Source organism: Anser brachyrhynchus, assembly GCF_964034855.1.
Source record: "Anser brachyrhynchus genome assembly, chromosome: 5".
Classification (NCBI taxonomy): domain Eukaryota; kingdom Metazoa; phylum Chordata; class Aves; order Anseriformes; family Anatidae; genus Anser; species Anser brachyrhynchus.
This window is the reverse complement of record NC_137699.1, coordinates 54,790,937-54,807,620: the sequence shown is the minus strand read 5'-3', so window position 1 is coordinate 54,807,620 and position 16,684 is coordinate 54,790,937. Positions and strand designations below refer to the sequence as shown.

Below are 16,684 nucleotides of genomic sequence, written 5' to 3'. Positions count from 1 at the left end.
CATCTTTAGTATAAAAAATTCAACTGAATACTAGATGCTGCATTTGAGCTTCCATTTACAAATAAGTCTTGCAAAGCTAGTGATGGCTAACAGTGCTAAACAGAAGCACTGCTGTAATAGACCAGTTGTCGTATTAATTAAAGTCAAACATTAAATGTAGCACCACATCTTGTCTGACACTCCATACAGTTTGGTCTTTTCCAAGGCTTGTTGATAATAAATGGTTTGAATGTTTCCCTGAGCAAAATTGCACTTGGACAATCACATTTATCAAGTTTCTAACTCTTCATTAAATTCTTCAAGAGCCCACCATATCAATGTATGTATGGCTAGAGCTGCTCCCCTCTAATGCATAATTTTCTACTGTATCACTGTGATGTGATAAGACATCACACTTTCTGTCTGCAAAAAAGCTGACTGCAAAATTGGATTAACAGTGAGATGAATAAGCTGCTTCCAAGGCTGAGTGATGATCAGTGCTGGTATTTACAAAGCAAATTTCATAGCTTGATTACAAATGAAGTAAGAACATTTACATTTTCCCAGTGACTACAATTAGTTAATCTGTAAGGCTTCCTTTCTCATTCCGGGAGACCTTACTTGTTGCATGAAATTCTTAAAGCGGAATCTCTAAAGCCTAACCAGGTAGCTTGATGCAGAAGAAAATCTAGCCAACACTTACCTCATCAGCTTGAACTTTTGAAACAAGGTCCTTAAATGCAGGAAGGCAGCTCAACCTCATCATTGCTTCTGTTTGCTCTACAGTCAAACCATTGATTTTTGGGAGAGATGCAGTGTTTAGTACAATCTCCTTTCCTCTCAAGAAGTGCTGGAATTCTGCATCATATGTAGGCTCCCTAGTAAGGGAAAAGAAGGCTTTAGCTCTGTGTTGCCTTTTCAATACACTTTTTCAACTGAAGTGAGGTAAGAAAACAAACGTTTACCCAATAGTTCCTTTCAGTTTAATGCGGGCCAGCAACATAGCAAATGTTATATGATCTTGATGCAGCATGCCACGTGCCACTCTGTTGAAAGCCACCTACCAAGAAAATAGTAAAATTAGTATCATAAGGAGCCTTGAATTCTGGGCCCTCAAAAATTATTTAAGTACATCTGCTGAATAAAATACTGAACCTGAAAGAGATCCTTTGTGATGATTGAGAGACGCTGAGTATGGTCTGTGATTCCTTTCAGATTTGGGTTCTCATACAAGACATTGTGATAGATGTCCAAGAAAAACTGGAGAGAGTACTGGTACAGGAAATGTATCTGAAAAACAAAAAGAGTTTGTTCTCCTCTCTAGAATTCTACAGGTTTTGACAGTCAATGGTGTATGCCTATGAAATTGCAACATGGCAGCTGGGACTGGAATTAGGAAGTACCTACTTAGCTTTGAACAGTAAATAAATGAGGCTTCTGGCAGGAAGGAGAACTCATCCTACCTGTTTCAGTGACTCCATAGTAAAGTAGATACTGCTGCATGCTGTAGAAAGAGGCAAGTACTGCTGAGAAACAGTCTCCACTTCTTGCATGACGATATCCGTCTCCTCTACTTTTCTAGTAACCTCTGCTGCTTCCTTCTTCAGGTTCTCAAGAGTAGTAATGATGGTATCATCATCCAGGATACGTCCCTTCACTTCATTAAGTGCCTGGAGTAGGGATTTTTCTAACTGACGCAAGCGCAGCTGAAATTCACCTTAATTAGATGAAAAAATCTGGTTACATAATGTATAGGTGTGCTATTTTTCCAGGATTATATGAATTGTGTATATTTTGCCATTGGCAATGCTAACAATGCAAGGGTATCAGCTATAAAAGTATTTCACTGTGTATTTCTACAGCTAGAGTTAAACCACTGTATCCTCTTAGAACAGGAAGAAGTTACTTCAGTTTTGGTAAGCATACCCTGAAGCTTGAGGAGATCAGAGCGTTTTTCATCAACATCTGGTCTTTCAGCTTTCAAGACTTCATTCAGACACTGGCTCTGTAAGCTGCTGCGAGTTACTGTAAAGTTCACAAACGTAACACGAGAGCAGAGGTCTGGTGGGAATTCAACCTATCACAGGAAACACAAAAAACTCTCAGCTCACTGACATACCATTTCTACAAAGAGGAGAGCTTTGAGTTTTGCTTACTGTTGGATCTCTGGTAGAGAGGAAGATAACGAAGGATGGTGACAAATCAATATCTTGGTCTCCCAGAGTAATCAGAACTCTGCCTCCAGTTCTCCGGACTTCACGATTCAGAACAGGATTCAGAACTGGATCATAGCTCTCCACATCCTAAAAACAGAGACGCGATAGAGAGAATTTGTTACCTGCAAGTGTCTCTAGCTAAAAGTCCTGATCCATTTGAGGCTAATGCTCTGGTATCAACTAATGTGCATTCAGTTTGGAATACAGATCACATTCAGAAGCTTTAGATTTGTAGCTGAGCTACACAAGCCCAGAGTTTAGGCCATTACCATAAAAGGCCTCAGTAGGGGAGCACTGTTAACGGTCCTGTTGTGTTAGTATTAATGCATAATAGGCCCTGTTCTAAGCGGCACAAGCAACAGTTGCTGATCTCATCTGTGAGCTAACCCTTTATTTTCCCACTTCTATGCTAAGAAACAAAAAATCTCCGAAGTGGAAGCCAACTATTCCTAGTTGCCTAGTTCTTTGTATTACTGAAAGTTCTTCCTGCTACTCAGAGTAGAATTACTTCTGGATAGCTAGGCATATTAGCCACTATTAACTATGAGTAGAGAGAGCACATGGGGACGAAGGAATAGGCAGGCTGCAAGTCTAAAATGAGTGGAAGTACAGAAAGATCATTTGAAAATAAAAGCATTTGATCTTAAAATAGTAGAAAAGGGTAGTGTCTTCTGACTGCTTATCTCACTAGTTATATTTTTCTCAGAACTAACTCTTCACATGCTACTCAGTATTAATTAAGTAATGGTTTGAAAATGAAGTTATTTGCATCTTCCTAACAGAAAAACTGCAAATTTTTCTAGTACACTGGGCAGAATTCAAGAATTACAAGTAGTTTCTACATGATCGTGGGACTAACCTGGACCAGAAGCGGGTTACCAAATCTCAGTGCACTTTCCAAGTTCTTCCTGAAAGCGTCATCCAAGAAACTAGTACGAGTTATCTTACGGTCTTTGTATTCATTCATGATAAACTCTGTAGCTTGCCCAGAGGGATCGATGATCAATGGATACCTAAGTTAACAATCAAACACTTTCGTTATTTGGGTTTTGACTGCAAACAACTAAGCATTTTTATGAATTTAGATTGCACTGTCAGTCACAACTCTAAAAGTCTGCATACTGAAGAAATAAGTTGAACAAATTCAAGGACTTATTTCAGACTTCAGTTCAAGCCAACCTATGTCATCATCTAAGCGCAACAAAAGAGGCAAGCAAAGATGAGTGAGCACTTTTGTATTTACACATGGTTGAGTAGCTTTTATAAACACGAAAAGCTCTCACAACAGTCAAACAGTGCTTTGAAAGAGTTGGTGTGAATTCTTTGATAAGCGCAAGAGCCTGCCCGCTGTGAGCACGTTGTTTTAGAATTCTGTCTCTCTCAGAATGAAATACCTGTTGAACCGCTTGAGCATAATGGCGTTCTCAGTGCAGAGGTCATCTGCAGGGAGAGAACTTGCTTGCCAGCGAAGTCGCTCATCCGCGTTGGAAAGGTACTCTGTCCTTGCAATGTCTGTGCGGAACTGCAAGAAGAACATACCATTAGTATCTGACTAGAGATTCTCCTATAAGCTCGTGAGCACATTTTGAGTAAATGCATCTCTGCAAGGTTATTCTTCCCCAATAGTTCCATTCTGTACTTAGCAATCTTAAAACTTCTTTAGGTGGTAGAGCAAATTGATTTATGGTTAAGTTATCACAACACCATCTTTACCTGGATATTTGCTTGTTGCAAATGGTGAGACCACGTAGTGAACAAGTTCTGACGCATCTGCTGATCAAAGTAACCAGCATAGGCAATAAAAGCTCCTGAAAGTAAGCAGTCTCCCGCAATAGTGGACATCTGGTTCTTGAAAGTTTCACTTGTCTTCTCCCATCTTTCACGTTCAGCAGAAAGACTCTTCAGAAGAGCTGTACTACGGTTGACCTAGAAATAAGCGAAGCAGCCTCTTTAGATGATGTATTTTTATAGTATTAAATGTCTCCAGGGACAGTACTTATACTGAATCAAAGTCCATTTTAAAATTAAAAGCTTAGAATTGAAATAAAATTTGTGCTTCTACACTCCAGTTTTAATTTATTATGTTGGTATTCAACTGCTATCTTGAAGAGTTTAAAAGGTTAAGTACTGGCACAGTAGTGACATGCTAGTGGATTAGACCAAATACATGCAGAAATTCTTCAAAAAAATAAAAGTAAAGTCCCATTACAACATTACACTACAAGCACTATTTCCAAAGGCTTCCCATTTATTTTAAGCCTGATGTGAACTGTCTTGTTAATTAACTGGCAACATGAGCTGACATTTCTAACTCTAGACAAGTTTCAATAGTTTAAGAAGCTCATGAGATCTAGGGATGAAAGAGATATCTCAGATGTACTGTAAAGAAGCAGCCCAGTTTGCTCATCAGAAGGAATTCTGAAGAATGGTTCAATTTCGAACTGTCAAAGGTGAAAGAATAGAAAATTAGTGTTATATAAAAGGTCTTACTTTTGCTTCTACAGCAGCCAAGTCTGCCTTAATAGCTTGAGCCTCTGAAATCAGTACTGCGTATTCTTCTTTGTAACGCGCAATGCTGGCCTCAAGATCACGAATCATCTGCTCCACTTCATTTGCTTTCTGTTGGTTATCTTTGGCATCATCTTCCAGCTTCTGCAGTTCATTGCGTAGAGGTTCTACTCTTTTCAGCATATCAGCATAGTTAAGCTGCAAACAGTGAATAAGTCCTTTATACTTTCTAAATTGAAATGTGTTAACAAGAACCCCAGCGTGCAGGAAAACACTAGCGATTCCATCTTTTCACGCTTAAGTTTAACTGCAATCTGTAGAAGAATTACGGGCTGCTTAACAGAAACTAAGGACTGTATATCAATTTCTAAGACTTTAGTTTAAACCAAGTCCCAGAACAAATGCAATTTTGCAATTGCTCTGTAGACACACAAAAGGTTGAGACCACATTAGTAAGTGTGCTACACTGTTTTGCTGAAATACTTAAGTGGATGTTCATGCCAGTACTGAGGTCACCTGCCTCTCCTAGTATAGCCAAGCCACAGAACAATTAAGATAGGAGCTATTGGCAAGACTGAATCTAAACTGAATTTCTACAGATCACTACCATTCATAGAAGATGCAGATTTAGCAAGCCAAGCATACTGCTGTGTTGAACAGGTGAGTAAAACCACACTGAGGTATCTCAACCTGGGTGCACCTTCCCCAAAGCCTATTTCCTTTAGGAAACCATTCAAGTACTGAAAAGTCTGACTAAAAGACCTTAACAGAACTGCCTGTGAGCATACCCTACTGTGAAGTTAGATGGAGACAGCAGAAGTTTCATTAAGAGGACTGCAGTGCATTTTTTCCAGCATTTGTCTTGCTGAAAACTCAAAGTAACTGTCCTGTACCATTACACTACAGAGAAAGGATCACCTACTGTTTGCTGTAAATCAAACGTTTCTTGGCACAAAAAGTATACCACAACTGCCAATTAGTTCTCTGGCACAGTACTACACAACCCATAAGCATCCATATGAACCTTCTACCAATGTCTTTGAAGCAAAATAGCTTGCAAAGTTTAGTTGAATAGAGGCAAATTCAGAGCCTTTAGACCCTTGTCACATGCCTTCAGGCTCACTCTTCACCTTCCATTTGCTTTCTCACAGTACTGACTTTACCTGTGCAATTGCCCATTTCACCATAGGCCCACAGGCCAACGATGCTCTGTTTACAATTTCATAGTTGTAACTTGGATTCGACAGGTAGTTTTTCTTCATCTTCTCCCGGATGGCATCACTGCAAGAGAAAAGTTTTTCGAGACAGCATGAGTCCACTGAATGTCGGCACGTAGGTGTTCAGAATGTGGTTTACGTTTCACAATTGACAAGAACATTTCCTAGCAGTTTTGCTGATGTTTTAATTAGTTCAAGACATTGTATCAGAAATTATAGCTTGTCAGTGATATAAGGACATTTAACATATTCTTATAACTGGTCGATCACAAACTGCTTAACTGCTCACAGGATCACAGAATAATTTAGGGCTGGAAGGGAATTCAGTAGGTCTCTAGTCTGACCTCCTGCTCAGATGTTAGGACACCTAGGTCAGCCTGAACAACCTGGTCTGTTACTCCTGGAAGACTAGTTTCAACTAATAACGTGGCTTTGGACAGCAGCATACTGATTTGGAATTCTGCCTTGAAGTTATTCAACAGCAGTTGTTTTGTCCCAGTGTGCATGATACACCTTTGCCGCAGTGATCTGTTTCCCATATCACTTACACGTTCATTACATGCAGGAGTAAATCAGTCTCAAAAGAAGTCAAGTGCTACTAAAACAATTAGGCAGAGAAAAAGTCCAATTACAACCTTCCATGCCTTTGTGAATAGTTAATCCACATAACGCACATTTGCTCTTTACCTGATTTCCTCAGCAGAGAAGTTAACAATGGTTGGAATGAAATTCTCTCTCATGATGATGGAACGTATTTGTTTCCAGTCGGTTGTACTTTCACCGAGCAGCAGGCAGATGGACTCCAGTGCCAGCTTTACGGCTGCAGGTGGATTAGCCATAGAACGGACCTCTACCAGGTGCTGTTTCTTTATCGATTTCACAGCTAACCAATGCCAGAAAGGTGATGAAAGTTGATTGGGAGGAAAACAAATGGTTAGTGAAGTCTGTTAAAGTGTCTTGGATCTGTAAAACTGCTTCAAGCTTCTGAAAGGAATCTGAGTTTTATACAGAAGTAGATAGTAGTGGATAACACTCAAAACTATTGTATCACAATAAGAACTTTTACAAAAGTTAACCTGCCAATTGGCCACAGGCAACTTATTTTGCTGCCTTAAAATTATTTGTTTAAAGCCTTATTATAAAGAATGTTTCTTCTACCCAGTTTTACAAACGGAGAGCTTGAGTGTAAACTGTCTTTGCATCATCAGTCTTTCTGATTACGAGCTTTCATTACAAATACATAGACTGAATAACTCGATCTGGTCTGCCAGAAATGAAGCCACAAGTCATAATGAGTATCAAGTATCAGATCTCCTACTAACAATACAAAATCAGAGCTCAAATACTAGGAATTTCTGCAACACTGTTCAGCTCCATGTTAAGAGCCAACACTGTTATCAGACAGCACCAACTCAGACCACACCAAAACACATTCCCATAGAGTTCAGTCCTGGTTCCAGTCCCATAGTGTGATCTTTTCGTACGCTCACATACCATTCTGAGCTTCAATGACAGCAGGCTCCACCTTGTCAAGGTCTTCTTTCACACTCATCTGCTTGTCTGCAATGACCTCCTGCTGCTTGTGCAGCTGTTCCTGAATCTCCTGACTCATGACCTAGGTAGAAGTTTCACACAGAAAACACTGCTTTTACAAGTTGAACTTCCTCAAGAATTTGCTCTATAGGCTCTAATGTTTTAGAAACAAGAATATTTACTACTTACAGAGATTTAACAAAGATTTTTACCTTTTTCTTCTCTGCTTCCTGCTGATCTTTCACCATCTTTTTCAACTTGTCATTGGCTGCTGCATTCTTCACTTCCAGTTCCTGACTCTTTATTCTTAGGTCACGCCGCAATTCTTCCACCTAAGACAGATGGTAAGATCGGAAAATTCAGCCTAAGCATGGAGATCTATTTAATCACCCCAAGCCTTATAAAAGGCAAAGTTTTAAAGATACATACCTGGTCAACTGTTTCCTTGATTTTTCTAAGGCCAACATTCAAATGCATTTGCTGTTCCTCTAATTCACTTCGCTTCTCATTGAACAAGTTGGCATAATGGTTGATGAAATCTAAATAGTGGCGTGGTGTGATTGCCATGGTTCTGCCTCCTCGTTTTGCCAGACGAGCATTAGCCTTTAGGGAAGAAGTTGTTGATTATGCATTGGTTTTAAAGCTATTCAAATGTCAAAGACCATACTTTTTAGGGAACTGGTGCACAATGCTGTGGCCTAGAGATCAGCACAAGCTCAGCAACGTTAAGCAAACACACCTGATGAAGAGTCTGATGAACAAACACACAGCTATTAACAATAGCCTCCCTGTGTGATGGTGGTTGTGGTAGCTTATCATACACAACAGGCATGTAATCAGGCACGATATAATTTGGTTTCTCAAGATCCATTTTGCTTGTGAACTCTTTGCCAACTTGGTACAGTGCCTCAGTTGACCAGTCTCCAAACCAGTTCAAGACGCACCTGAAATACAAAGCATTTGTGAAGGCTTCCCCAAAATACCGTTTTAACAGTATTTATAATGTACAGTGGGATATACAGCAATTACCTGTTGAAGAGCGCAGGAGAGGTAGCTGCCCTATCCTTCAGGCCCTCAGATGACGGATTCATAGTGAACACGACATGGAGATTGCGAATAACCTGGCTGGTGAACCATTTGTAGAGTTCTTCATGTGAATCTAACATTAGACCTTCTTTCTGTGCTCCTTCTTTACACTGAGTCATGAGGGTGGCATATTCATCTCCTTCAAACAGACCAGGAACCTAATTCAGAAGATAGTTTTGTAGTATCTTATAGTTGTAAAAAGGCACTTAAAGTAGTTACTTAAAATCTTCTTACCTCTCCGTTGGCTAGGAGAGTGTTCATTCTCTCCAGGAATCCAGAATCCAATACATTTGACTCATCCATTATGAAAGCTATTTTTTCATTTTTACAGCCAGAACGTCTCAGTACTGTCCTTAGGTCTTCATCAAAATCTTCACCTGTGTATTTTCTGTGAACCTGGAAAGATTTAACATTTGTTATTAATCTTTTCTTTTAGTGGGATTTTTTAGGGGTAGATATTTAAGAAGCATGAGTTTTGACAGACAGTCTTTGTTAGGTAAAACTAGCATGCCAACCTTAATTTGGTAGACGCTCAAACCATTCATCCAGGCAACAAATCTTGAGAGGGTTGTTTTCCCTGCGCCACTGACTCCAATGAGCAACAAGTGGCCCTGTGGTTGACGGAAGATTCTGAAAAAAGAACATAAATGAGTATGTTTGGTCAAGTGTTATCAGCTCACTGAATTTTTCCTTAAGTACCTATACTTCAAGCTAGCACTACAACTGACAACACACATCTCTCCAGCTAGGATCCTGCTCTCTGAAGGCCAGAAATAGGTCATCTATGGAAAAGAATGGGATCAAGTTCCTTTCCTAGTCTCTACACAGGCTACTCTGTTTTAGAAAAAGTCTCTAAATAAGATGTACATGAACAGCAACCAGTCTCAACTTACCGGTCAATTCTTAACACATGATCCAAGACTTCATTGAACAGAACAAGCGGTACATCGAGCTCTTCTTCATAGAAGACTTTAAGCCTAGCTTTCACATAGTCTCGTAATTCTTCTTGATCCACTGGAATATAATCCTAGAAGAATCAGTCAATACAGTATGGACATTAAGATTAAGGGTATTTTGCTTAGAAATCAATTTTTGACTAGATGAAAGCAGAAGTATTAGAGTATCTAATATAGCAATCTCATAACAAAAGCTTAAAAATGCTGTACACATTTAACTTGCACAGGAGCAAGTCCACAGCTTAGAGTGCCACAGATAGCAGCATGGGGTTGGAACACTGAATCTATGCTAAGTTGAGCCTGAGCTGCCAGTCACCAAAGAGACTGGGAAGTAGCAGGCAAAACTTACTTCCCCTCACTCCCCCATTCAAACAGCCTTTCTCTGACCAACAGCAAATGCCTAAGAAGGGGAGCAGACTAGAAGGACCTTTGCCTTGATCCAGACGGATTTCTACAGATTGCCCAGCTTTATCAATTCAGATTGTGAGAAACAGTCCAATTTATACAATTACAGTATCAGAGTTGTTCGAAGGCCACACCTTATCCAAAAGATTCCATACACAGTAACTGCCAGCAACTTTCTGGGAGTGTTACCCTATTCGAGAGAAACATTATTTCAAACTGCTTTTATATGCTGTGGTAGATTTTATAATAGCATCCTTGGAATAACAGCTATTAACTTTGTAGCAAGTTACTTCAGATAACCATAGCAAGAACTTCTCAGAGATCAGCATAATAAAATTACAGACACTGATTATCATGCTAATGTAGTCATAAAAGCTGCATCAGCCAATTGCTCCCAAACTATTTAATTTTATTATTTATTTATTACCTTTGACAGCCAGTTGCTGTATAAGATAGGTCTGCTCATAGCTTTTTCCTTGTCAATATTGGGGAAGTGTTTCAGAGCAACCATGTCAATGTTCTCATCAGTCCAGCGTCTCTCCTCATCTTCTACAAGTCTGGAAAAAGAAAAACATCCGTGACTACAAATACTCTGTAGTGGAAGGATACACTCACCTAATGTGGCATGCTACCAACAAAGTATGTTTCTACTTCACAGTTACTATTCACAAGAGTGTTAAGTTAAAGCAAAGAAAAATAGTCACATTTGTATTCCAGCTACATAACATGAAGCGCACTTCACTTTGGTCATCAAATGAAAGCTGGAGAGGAGTGGGGGAAAATTCTTTCTGTGCTTTTTTTTTTTTGGTGTGTGTGTCCTGTCCCTCATGTTCCATCCCCTTAGCTCTCCATCTCATGTTTCTTACCTGTCTTGGAAGAGACGTAAAGCTTCATGGGCCCAAATCCTGATAAGGCCTTCAACTGGTAAGGTTTCTAGTGGTCTTAATGCTTCAAATATACCTCTCACCCATCGAGTCATTTCACGAGGTGAATAGATGTAGTGTGGCTGTGTGTCTTGAGTGAATCTCTCCTAAAAATGCAAATATATATTAGCTATATATAAAAATATTACTTACTTCATCTCAAAATTCTGCCCTATTTTTACAGGCCTTGAGTTGCCATATATTACTTTGCTAGCGTCATACATACGAAAGACAAACAATAAACGTTCAGTGATTCAGCAAAAAGAAAGACTGATTAGAATTTGGGGTTTCATTCAACAAATTACCTGAGACATTGTGTAGAATTCTACCATAGCAGCAGTGAGAGGTTCTGCATATGTGCGAAGTGATGGGATCAGCCTTAGCATCGCACGATTGAATGTTCCATATATCTGAGTAAGCGAAGCTGGTCCAGGATAGTCCACATAAACCACAGGAACATGTCGTAAAAATCTGAAAGATTAGCATATTTGATAGTCCAGATGGTCAAGTAACACTCTATACTATTTCTTTATATTTTTTTTAATCAAAATTAAATCACATTTTTATTACTAATTCTCAACGTTAACTGCAGTTTGTTAGTTGATCCTTAGTGCCTTGGACCAAAAAGCGTTCTGACGTACCCACTGCATGTTAGACAGGTTATTCAAGAAATACAATGAGGCCACTGACTGCCAGTCAGGATAAGAACTGACTAGTATTTAGTTCAACAGCAAAGAACACAACTTAAGCACATCTGGTATTAAGTGTTTAAGAATGGATTCCATAGTCAACGCTTCAGTTCTGACCCCCCTATTCTGTAGCTATAAAGTTGTTTACTAGGTACATTACCTGTGTGAGAGAGGTTTTCTTCCAGGATCAGTAGGTGGGTTACATGCACCAACAAACTGAATTCTCTCCAGTTTCACCCATGTCTGATCTGATGTCCGATAGAATCCTCCATGCTCCACCATCTGGAAAAAAATAATTAAAAAAAAAAAGATCAGCGTAACATTAAGTTTCTGTGAAGATAACTGTTATGATATAGTTAATTACAGAGGAAAACAAACCTGTCTAATGAAGGATATGACTCTCTGCGTGCCATACTTATCCATGTCTGGCAAGTTGATTTCATCACAGAACAGCACCAGCCACTTTCCTAACTGCACAGGAGCCAGCACCACTCCATTAGGTGTGCGCCTGTACTCACAATAGTGATCAAAAGTTTTCAAGAGCAGTTCCGGTGTAGTAGCGCTAGAAAAGTTGAGTCCAACCACCTTAAGAAGAGAATAGTGAAGAGAAAATAAATAAGTTAAAATACATTAGAGCTTGAAAGAGCTTATTAGGAGCCCTGGAAATAGGCATGCTACAGCTCAGCTTTCCACAGTGGAAGTACACGTATCATCTACATCTCAGGTCACTGACTGTAGTACACTGTATGCATCCCACAACAGGTTTTCCATTTACAATGCAGCAACAACTCCTGCCCAACCTTGTACTTAGAACATCACAGCTTCATATTACTGTTATGCCACCTGAACACACTGACGGATGAGAGATATTCTTAGACGCTACTACAGGTTTTAAAACACTAAATGGAGGAATGCTCCTCTATTATTGAAGCTGGATAGAAGGAATTAGCTTTTGGGCTAAGGATCCTGTGAAATACATTTAAATGCTACTCAACATCATTTTTATTTTTTGCTATATTTTCACATGACTGAGGTAGAAGCACCACTGAATTCCTAGCAAATCACTTCGGTGCTAAATCAAGACTGCTTGAATCTTTAAGATTAGTGACTTGTCACTACTCTTTAATTCACACACACATGTGCACATACAAATGCGCTTGCACTCTCTCGTGTACCTCCATATCAGGCAGGGCTCTGAGAGCACTGAAGAGCGTCATGGTCTTTCCAGAACCTGGCGGGCCACAGAGTACTAGAGGTTTGTGCTCTGCCAGCCAAGTATACAGCAATGCTTCATGGCGAACTGTGTCTAGGGTTGGTACTACAACATCAGGAGCTGCAACTTTGTGTGTCTCAACTTCAATCTGAGGAACCTTGGTTTGCCATGGCACCCACTCACCCGTAATGGACACCTAAGAACACAAAAACATGATCAGAATTTAGAACAGGAACGTAGTTTAATCTGTTTAATATACATATAGTTTATATATATATATATATATATAAACTATTAAAAATCATAGGAAGTTAGTAGCATCAAATTTGATGTGATTATTAGAACAGGCAACTTAGAGCATTGCTCACTGACAAGCCAGCAACTATAAAACTTAAGTTTCGGCTCCAAATTCTACAGCAGGCTTTTAAGATCACAAAGCAGCAACGCTTCTGGCTTAGGAAAGGTTTTACCTCATAGTCAATTATAGGTATGTTGGGCGCAGTTGGCAGTGGCACAGTGGTGATTCTCCTAATGTATTCTCCCAGCTCTGCTCTCATTTTCAGACGACTGTCTCCAGAGAGAGACCAGAGAATTGCATAGACCAGGTACCTCTGCAGGAAGCAAGAAAAGCAGCTATTGCTTGCTTGTACAGTAGTGGAACAAAACTTAATGACCTATAAATGAAATCTAGCTGCTATTCTGACATATCAAATACAGGAATTACCCAGCAGCGTATTATATTTACCTGGATATAACGCTCTAGTTGATCTATCTGCATTGGGAAGTCTGGATGATTGGCATTGTACTGGGCTACGTTGCGGCAAGCTTGATGCAGCATAGAGAACAGAGAACCAAGACAGCGCAGACGGGTGAGATCCATAATATGCTCCAACTTGAAAGCGTGTTCTAGTGCTTTAGTTACGAGGCCATTGGAGGTGAAATACGGCTGCATTATTGTTGCAGCATCTCTCTGGATCTGTCAGGGGAGACAAACACTGCTTAATGCATTTGCTTCCCATTTGATTACCAGGCAGCAGGAAGTAATTTCGTTTAAGGTTTGAAATGCTTCTTATTTTAATGTTCTTTTAAAAAAAATTAATCAGGATGTCAGCTTTTTTATGAATAAGCTGCCGTAAGTTTGAAGTACACCATACTACTCGTGATACAAGTGTTCTAATACACTAGCCCAGAATGTAATCTAAGTTATACCTGCAACATGGGGGATGCTGCTTCTTCTCCCTCATCTTCTTTGCCCTTTCGCCTTCGCTGAGCTTCTTCTTCACCTTCATCCAGAGGAATGCTTCTTAGTCTGGCCAGGAAGTTATTGAATATCATGTCTGTACTGAGAACATCCTCACTGAACCAGACCATGCCACACCTTGATACAGTAGCCAAAGTTGCATATTTCAGATCCTGGACCTCAAACATGATACGCACCTAAAAAGCAGAAATTTGAAACAGATTTTTAAGTAAAAAACAGAAACAAAAAAACAAAAGCAAACAAGCACACACTAAAAAAACAAACCCACGCCCAGACCTTTTAAAATAAGTTAGCCTGTATTTAGCCTCTGAAGAATCAAGAGCAACATTAAACTGTCTCAAACTAAGTTTGTCATTATTGTCTGCTACCCTAGATTTTCATATAATGCATGGCATTTGTCTCACAGGGTCAGAACAAGCATAACATGAAATGTTTGTTTCCACAAGTTCCTAACTCTAGTAAACCACTACCTGAAATCAGTATTACTCTGCTTGTGACAAGTGAGAAGAATGGCACCAGTACAGATCAAGGTAAAAGCAACAAGTTTATATGAAAGCAAATAAGTATCACATAAAAAGTAGCATTACATTTGGTGGAAGGCTGAGACGTTCTCCATTTGGCAGAGTAAGCAGTTTGTTGTCATCCAAAACAGAGTTCAAGTTCTCAACCCATTCAGGGTCTACATCACCATCAAAGATAATCCACTGACGTTTCTGTAATTCACCTCTCACGTTGTCTATAATTCTGTAATTAAAGGAAATTTGTATTGCAGTTTTACAGGTTATAGATGACAAAGACTCAATAAAACCAGAACATGCAAGGCACAAATCTACTGTCCATTTTTCATTCGCGCTCTTGAAGACTCACTTTCTCAGGACATGTGTAAACAAGCCATCTGTCCATTCTCTGGTATTTGGATCCAAAGTACCATAGAGGTGATCTTTGCTGATTGCCTTTGGATCAATAATGTGAGCAACACCTTCCACACCTTCCAGCCGTTCGAGAGCTTTCAGCAGTACTCTCCAAGCCATGCTCTTTCCACTTCCTGAGGGACCCACCATCATCAATCCATGATTTATCTGTGTAATCTGGTACAACTGAAGTACCTGCAACAGAAAAAATGACGTGAAGTCTCAACTTTGGTAGTCACTAAGTACTACTCACTTAGAGATGAAAAAATTAATAACAAAAAGGAAAGTTCAGTCATACACATATATTAATTTCAGTTCCATGACATTTTCAGTTTTACATTTTACCTTCTCAACCCACATGCCGCCAACTTCTTCTCCATCACCATAGGTGAGGTACATTTCCTGACACACTTTCTTAAGCTCCTCTCGCAAGGCTGTCATTTCCCCACGGTGATACTGTACTCCAGGGAATACATCAGAAAGGAGACTGAACAGCAATGGAATGTCTTCTGCAACCAGTTTTGGTACCATAGTTTCACATACACTTTGGATCAGGATCTGTAGAGAAAATCACGTTTTAGTTGAGACTTCAGAGGGGGCAGGGTTGGAACTAGATGATCTTTAAGGTCCCCTCCAACCCAAACCATTCTGTGTGATTTTTTTTGTTGAGTGTGTTTGACAGGGAACACTTCACTGATAAAGCACCAAATCAGAATGGTCTAGGTAAAAAACAACCATTAACGGGCAGCTCAGCTTTGAAATTACACAATGAATTCCTACTGACTTTTAGTTTATACAACTGTAGGTGCTTAACCCTCAAAATGGAGGGATTTTTTTTTTTTTTGGAAATAACTTCAAAAGAACTGGGCAGCAATGAGAGTTATGAACACACCACCTCATAAGTCTTTTATTACTATTCATGGAATCCTCAAATTCAACACTTATTTCACTTCTTAGTGCTTCTAAGCTACCTAATTACTACCTGCTGTAACTAACATTGCTTTGCTTGCATGGCTTAACACTAATTGCTGAACACTGCAGAGTGTTTGTTCTGTTTAGTGTGCATTCTGTACTTTGTCACAGAAGATAAGAGTTCACACAAAAATTACCTCTTGTTCTGGTAAGTTCTCAGCGATTTCTCCCTCATCAACAACTTCACCACGCTCTTCTTTCTCACGCTTTATCTTCTGAATCCTCTCCCTCTTCACGTTACCTGCACTAACCAGTACACTCTTCAGGGCTCTCAAGCCAAAATCATAATGACTCTGGGAAGACAGCTGTTCATCACAAAGCCTACGAATCAAGAAAGACAAAATTTGATTCTTAATCGAAACCAACACAGTATTCAAGAAAATATATGCCATTGCTTACTTGGAATAATCTTTGTAACTCACTGAGCATGTTGTACAATGAACATCACAGACCTGAACAATAAGCTTAACATTTAGCATCTCAAAACAAACTTGTCACTTACTTGAAGAATGGTACTATCTTATTGGCAAGGACTTCAGCTGTACGGAAACCTTGGGAGTACAACATGACCTGGGCAATCAGCTGACGGTCTGGTTTTGTCATTGCCAAGCTGCGGAACAACTTCTTCAAATTGTCAGGCAGATTTGATCTGCCTGCATAGCCAGGATTCATGGTGATGAAGATAGCCATGTCAGGGCTCACTTTGACTTGCTTGTTCAGCAGCTCACAAGTAATTGGTGTTGCAGCTGAAAAGAGATGGTACATTTAGTTACAAGTGAGCTGGTGATCAGTCACCTTGAGGACAGAAGTTATAC

The 16,684-nt window shown here is 39.6% G+C and overlaps 1 protein-coding gene across 1 annotated transcript in view; it reads right to left on the bottom strand.

The window, feature by feature from the left end:
- Positions 1-16,684, bottom strand: part of DYNC1H1 (dynein cytoplasmic 1 heavy chain 1) — a 44,395-nt gene that overhangs the window by 8,202 nt on the left and 19,509 nt on the right. The window contains exons 30-63 of the mRNA XM_080593917.1: positions 16,372-16,615; positions 16,007-16,190; positions 15,243-15,455; positions 14,854-15,092; positions 14,574-14,730; positions 13,935-14,162; positions 13,471-13,701; positions 13,196-13,336; positions 12,688-12,921; positions 11,891-12,097; positions 11,673-11,794; positions 11,129-11,294; positions 10,767-10,930; positions 10,328-10,457; positions 9,433-9,566; positions 9,055-9,169; positions 8,774-8,935; positions 8,483-8,697; positions 8,193-8,397; positions 7,883-8,056; positions 7,666-7,785; positions 7,415-7,535; positions 6,608-6,803; positions 5,867-5,984; positions 4,686-4,901; positions 3,909-4,121; positions 3,590-3,717; positions 3,055-3,208; positions 2,136-2,282; positions 1,906-2,056; positions 1,443-1,696; positions 1,135-1,269; positions 945-1,039; positions 683-857 (exon numbers count right to left, since the gene is read on the bottom strand). Of these exons, the coding sequence (XP_080450043.1) occupies positions 683-857; positions 945-1,039; positions 1,135-1,269; positions 1,443-1,696; positions 1,906-2,056; positions 2,136-2,282; positions 3,055-3,208; positions 3,590-3,717; positions 3,909-4,121; positions 4,686-4,901; positions 5,867-5,984; positions 6,608-6,803; positions 7,415-7,535; positions 7,666-7,785; positions 7,883-8,056; positions 8,193-8,397; positions 8,483-8,697; positions 8,774-8,935; positions 9,055-9,169; positions 9,433-9,566; positions 10,328-10,457; positions 10,767-10,930; positions 11,129-11,294; positions 11,673-11,794; positions 11,891-12,097; positions 12,688-12,921; positions 13,196-13,336; positions 13,471-13,701; positions 13,935-14,162; positions 14,574-14,730; positions 14,854-15,092; positions 15,243-15,455; positions 16,007-16,190; positions 16,372-16,615 (5,888 nt within the window). The remainder of the gene's footprint in view (positions 1-682; positions 858-944; positions 1,040-1,134; positions 1,270-1,442; positions 1,697-1,905; positions 2,057-2,135; positions 2,283-3,054; positions 3,209-3,589; positions 3,718-3,908; positions 4,122-4,685; positions 4,902-5,866; positions 5,985-6,607; positions 6,804-7,414; positions 7,536-7,665; positions 7,786-7,882; positions 8,057-8,192; positions 8,398-8,482; positions 8,698-8,773; positions 8,936-9,054; positions 9,170-9,432; positions 9,567-10,327; positions 10,458-10,766; positions 10,931-11,128; positions 11,295-11,672; positions 11,795-11,890; positions 12,098-12,687; positions 12,922-13,195; positions 13,337-13,470; positions 13,702-13,934; positions 14,163-14,573; positions 14,731-14,853; positions 15,093-15,242; positions 15,456-16,006; positions 16,191-16,371; positions 16,616-16,684) is intronic.